Below are 5,713 nucleotides of genomic sequence, written 5' to 3' on the forward strand. Positions count from 1 at the left end.
CCAGATACAATGCTATTTTACAGTAAACAAATTGACAAGAGACTTTCAGCACGCTTATAGGGAAGGATATTCAACAAGCACAGCACTTACACAAATGACTGATGATTGGCTGAGAGAAATTGATGATAAAAAGATTGTGGGGGTTGTTTTTGTTAGACTTCAGTGCGGCTTTTGACATTATCGATCATAGTCTGCTGCTGGAAAAACGTATGTGTTATGGCTTTACACCCCCTGCTATATTGTGGATAAAGAGTTACCTGTCTAACAGAACACAGAGGGTGTTCTTTAATGGAAGCCAATCCAACATAATCCAGGTAGAATCAGGAACAACTCAGGGCAGCTGTCTAGGCCCCTTACTTTTTTCAATCTTTACTAACAACATGCCACTGGCTTTGAGTAAAGCCAGTGTGTCTATGTATGCGGATGACACAACACTATACACATCAGCTACTGCAGCGACTGAAATGACTGCAACACTTAACAAAGAGCTGCAGTTAGTTTCAGAATGGGTGGCAAGGAATAAGTTAGTCCTAATATTTCAAAAACTAAAAGCATTGTATTTTGGACAAAGCATTCACTAAACCCTAAATCTCAACTAAATCTTGTAAAGAATAATGTGGAAATTTAGCAAGTTGAGGTGACTAAACTGCTTGGAGTAACCCTGGATTGTAAATTGTCATGGTCAAAACATATTGATACAACAGTAGCTAAGATGGGGAGAAGTCTGTCCATAATAAAGTGTTGTTCTACCTTCTTAACAGCACTATCAACAAGGCAGGTCCTACAGGCCCTAGTTTTGTCGCACCTGGACTACTGTTCAGTTGTGTGGTCAGGTGCCACAAAGAGGGACTTAGGAAAATTGCAATTGGCTCAGAACAGGACAGCAAGGCTGGCCCTTATATATACACAGAGAGCTAACAGTAAAAATATGCATGTAAATCTCTTCTGGTTCAAAGTGGAGGAGAGATTGATTTCATCACTACTTGTATTTGGGAGAGGTATTGACCTGTTGAATGCACCGAGCTGTCTGTTTGAACTACTGGCACACAGCTCAGACACCCATGCATACCCCACAAGACATACCACCAGAGGTCTCTTCACAGTCCCCAAGTCCAGAACAGACTATGGAAGGCGCACAGTACTACATAGAGCCATGACTACATGGAACTCTATTCCACATCATGTAATTCATGCAAGCAGTAAAATTAGATTTAAAAAAACAGATACAAATACACCTTATGGAACAGCGGGGACTGTGAAGCAACACAAACATAGGCACAGACACATGCATCCAAACACTATAACATTCGCACTATACACACACATACACATGGATTTTGTGTTGTAGATATGTGGTAGTAGAGTAGTGGCTTGAGGGCACACACTTAATGTGTTGTGAAATCTGTTGTGAATGTATGGTAATGTTCTTAAAATTGTATAACTGCCTTAATTTTGCTGGACCCCAGGAAGAGTAGCTGCTGCCTTGCTGCCCTCTAACGTACAGTATGTTTGCGGACCGCCATAATACCAGAGAAGAAGATGAGAAGCAGACAGCTAGAGGAAGAGTCGAACATCTTTGGTCTATCACTAACGTTAGTTACCACAGCCGCAAAGTCGAAATGGGCTATATCGTAAAAAGTCATGAAAACAAACATTTGCTTTTTGGTCTTAATTTAAGCTTAGTAGTGTGGTTAAGGTTAGTGTTCGGTTTAAAATCACATTTTAAGAAGATAAATTGTAGAAACATTTTAGAAGTTTATGCGGTGGCTGAAACTACATATTTTTGAGACAGCTCTGCAATCACTTCCGGTGTCAAAGTTTGTGTTGTCAAGATGGCTGGCCATGATCATCATCATGACTATCTGCCTCTGTGCTTATGCGACTTAATCAGGTAATAATAATTGAATAAATGTTGCTTTGTTTCTGATACTTGTCGTAGTAAATGTAGCTCATAGTTACCTAACGTTACAGTCCTCGCCAACAGAAATGGGATATGAATAAAGAATGAACAAGTGACCGTCAAAGCTACCTAACGTTAGTTAGTAGCCATATCTATGAAGAAGAGAATACATTTTACAATCGGAGTAATTTGTATAGACAAAACATTGTCGAAAACTAGTTAAATTCCTAGTTGGCTAACTACTCAGAATCAGTCAGTCAGCCAGCCACCATGGTGTTATAGTTAGTAGTATAACGTTAATTATTTGTGTCTTCTAAACAGATTACTATGGTCCATGGTGCTGCCATGCGTGTATCTGAGCTTGGTGCTGACGCTGCTCCTGTTTTTACTCGTCATGGGGGTCCGAATATGGCTGCAGAGGAGTCGGAAAGCCCGCCTGGCTCAGGATAGCACCCCAACTGTGGCCTTCTTCCACCCTTACTGCAATGCAGGAGGGGGCGGGGAGCGGGTGCTCTGGTGTGCCCTCAGAGCGCTTCAGAATCGGTAGGTTTACGCAGTCTGAGCCTATAGTTAGATGTCAATGCATTCGTAGAGTGCTCATGAGCTTCATAACCTACATTTTCCATTCCTTCATCTCTTGATATGTTGAGTTATGTCTCTTCTGTGTCTTCCCTCCCGTAGATACCCAAACGTTTCATTCGTTGTGTATACCGGTGACCAAGGGGTGACAGGGGAGCAGATCCTCGAGGGCGCCCGACAACGCTTCAACATCAGGCTGCCTCATCAAGTGACTTTCATATTCCTGAAGAACCGTCTCCTGGTGGAGGCTAGCTCCTACCCCCACTTCACCCTGCTGGGGCAGAGCATGGGCTCCATGTTCCTGGGCTGGGAGGCCCTCACTGCCTTCGTACCAGACCTCTATATGGACTCCATGGGCTATGCCTTCACTCTGCCTATCTTCCGCTACCTGGGGGGCTGCAGGGTGGGCAGCTATGTGCACTACCCCACCGTCAGTACTGACATGCTGTCTGTGGTGAGAGAGAGAAACCCAAGGTCAGAACTGTTTATTTTAATTATATAAAGCATATTGATATGGTTATTTATTGTGACACAGAAGATAATGTATTCTTTAATAGTTTGGTTGATGTGTTTTCGTTATTCCTCTGCAGTATTTGTAATCATACACTCCCCCCTACAATCTCAACAGGTTCAACAATGCAGACTACGTCTTTGCTAACCCTCTCCTAAGTACAGCCAAGGTGATGTACTACTGTGCCTTCGCTCTGATCTACGGCCTAGCTGGCTCCTGCAGCGACGTCGTCATGGTCAACTCTACCTGGACACTGGGCCACATCCTGGCCCTGTGGCGCACCCCCAGCCGCACCGGCGTGGTCTACCCGCCCTGTGACGTCCGCTCCTTCCTCAACATCCCATTGGAGGATGAGGTGGAAGGGGAGGGGCTCGATGACAGGAAGTGCCATTCGATAGTGTCCGTGGGGCAGTTCCGACCAGAGAAAGACCACCAGCTGCAGATTAGGGCCTTCCGGAAGCTTCTGGACAGGAAAGGGGTGGGTCCAGGAGGGCGGGAGTCTCTGAGGCTGGTGTTGATTGGTGGCTGCCGTAACCAGGAGGATGATGATAGAGTGCTGATGCTGAGGGGGTTGTGCCAGGAGCTGGGTGTGACAGAAAGGGTGGAGTTTAAACTTAACGTTCCCTTTGACGAGCTAAAGAGGGAGCTGGTGGACGCCACCATTGGTCTGCACACCATGTGGAATGAGCATTTTGGCATAGGTATTCATTTTATCTCTACCATCTTATTATCTGTGTTGTACATTCCAAACTCATTCATCTGATCCCTGTTCCTACTCTCTGCCTCCTCTCTCTCCTGTCTCAGGTGTGGTAGAATGTATGGCTGCAGGGACAGTCATCCTGGCTCACAAGTCCGGTGGCCCCAAGCTAGACATTGTGGTTCCTTATGAGGGCGGGCAGACTGGCTTCCTGGCAGACAGCGAGGACAGCTACGCCGCTGCCATGGAGACCATCCTGGCACTGTCACCGTCAGCAAGGCTGGAGATCCGGCGGAATGCTCGACGGTCTGTAGACCGTTTCTCCGACCAGGAGTTTGACGCCAGCTTCCTGTCTTCCATGGAATATCTGATGGGAAAGCTGGAATGATGAGAGGGAAAACCAGCCCCTCGCAGACTGAAACCCTTCACCTCTGCTGCACTCACAGGCCTGATTGGCTGGGAAACTGATGGTCTATTGGAACTTTGCTGGCTTTATTAATAGGAATACGTAAGGATGCTTGTCTAACCTGCTCTGTCTTGCTAGAGTTACAGTGAAGTGACTTGTTGGACATTCTATTTATATGTTTACACTCAAAAAGGACTTGGCTCTATATTGGACTATGGCTCAGAATTGTAGATATTATACAAACAATGCTTTATTTTGGAAAAAGGAAATGTATTGTTAATTTATGTCTGATGAATCTTAAATGTATATAATTTTTATTTACTTTTGAATGTTCCTCCATGCAACAACAATACCGAAACATTTTCAACTCCCAAATAATTAACATCTTGTCAATGCTTGCTTACGTTATACTGGCGACCTGTGGCAAGAATAGGTAGCACTTGGTCAAAACTTTAACCTGTAGTTTAGAAAAATGTAAGACGGTGTCTGTACTTAAAGCCAAGAAAATAATATATGCAAGTCAGTTGATGCAAATTATGATAAGGATAGGGCACTCAAAACCTGCTTTGTCTTTCATAGAAAAGCATCCATTTCCTAGGTCAAGGTCTTGTCATGGTCCCACTTAATTGTCACAGTAAAGAATAATATGAACACTATATTTCCTGCTTTTGCTTATTGTCCTCAGTCTTTTGTCTGGGCCTGGTCCTCATCTGCAGCCTGGGCCTCGCCAGGTTTCTTTGTCTGAGTATCACACCCTGCAGCTTGAGTCTGAGAGTTGTTACCCTCCGTGGAAGTTTCCAGTGTTTTCACCTGTAGGCTCTACCACTGGGTGTATTTGCTGGAGGGCTCCAGGTTCCTGACTATCTAACTCCGTTTCCCCACTACCCCATATGTTACTACAACCTCTCCTACCTATTTCGCACTCGCTCCATCCTCCATTATAAATAAGTTAATCATCGACTCTGCCACCTCCTCTCTCAGCTCATCTTCAGACTCCTCAAAGTTCTGGAGGAAGGAGATATTTAAAGGAAGCAAATGTTATTGGGGGATAAGTTGACTGAGGACATAATCTCTGTTTTGTAAAGGTTACATTGCTGATATCAGGCAGACCTTTGAAAAACAAGAACCTTGTATCAGCCAAGCGTCACACTCGCATGTTGTCATCACCCGACCTGGGCTCCAGGCGTTCCTTGTCCACTTCCACATCTGATTTTCCTTCCCCCTCTATCTTCTACTCCCCCTTTCTCAGTCAAGGGTTCTAAGAGGGAGAAAAGAAAGCAGGGAAGCAAGATAATTGATTCACTGTCCTGACCTTTCATGGCTCATATAGGTCTTTCATATTTAATAAAGACTGCACAGAAGGATGTTTTTGTGAATGTCCCTGTAGTGGGGTAGAGAGTTGTCTGACATGGGATTAGGGAGTCAAGGGTGGTAGTTAGCGCAGCCTGGCAGAGGGCATGGAGCAGGGTGTTGGGGGGGACCCTCTTCCCACTCTCCTCACCCTTATAGCCTCACCTCCTCCCCATCTGCAGCTCCGTCTGGGTGTAAGAGGAGAGTACTGCACTGACCCTTTAGAACACTGACACTAAATTACAACCGGAACTGAAACAATGTGTGTAC

At 45.0% G+C, this 5,713-nt stretch overlaps 1 protein-coding gene across 1 annotated transcript; it reads left to right on the plus strand.

The window, feature by feature from the left end:
* Positions 1-1,811: 1,811 nt before the first annotated feature.
* On the plus strand, positions 1,812-4,749 carry LOC311144070 (GDP-Man:Man(3)GlcNAc(2)-PP-Dol alpha-1,2-mannosyltransferase-like). The gene is made up of 5 exons (XM_084180023.1): positions 1,812-1,891; positions 2,222-2,443; positions 2,582-2,953; positions 3,108-3,691; positions 3,795-4,749. The coding sequence occupies exons 1-5, from the start codon at positions 1,833-1,835 to the stop codon at positions 4,073-4,075; spliced, it is 1,518 nt and encodes a 505-aa protein (XP_084036149.1). The 5' UTR covers positions 1,812-1,832; the 3' UTR covers positions 4,076-4,749.
* The last annotated feature ends 964 nt before the right edge of the window (positions 4,750-5,713 follow it).

The sequence above is a fragment of the Coregonus lavaretus genome (assembly GCF_964263955.1).
Source record: "Coregonus lavaretus genome assembly, chromosome: 16".
In the NCBI taxonomy this organism is placed as follows: domain Eukaryota; kingdom Metazoa; phylum Chordata; class Actinopteri; order Salmoniformes; family Salmonidae; genus Coregonus; species Coregonus lavaretus.

Coding starts and splice junctions, on each gene's coding strand:
- LOC311144070 (XM_084180023.1), top strand. CDS start 1,833: ATGGCTGGCCATGATCATCATCATGACTATCTGCCTCTGTGCTTATGC. Junction 2,954..3,107: donor GTGAGAGAGAGAAACCCAAG/GTCAGAACTGTT, acceptor CAATCTCAACAG/GTTCAACAATGCAGACTACG. Junction 3,692..3,794: donor GAATGAGCATTTTGGCATAG/GTATTCATTTTA, acceptor CTCCTGTCTCAG/GTGTGGTAGAATGTATGGCT.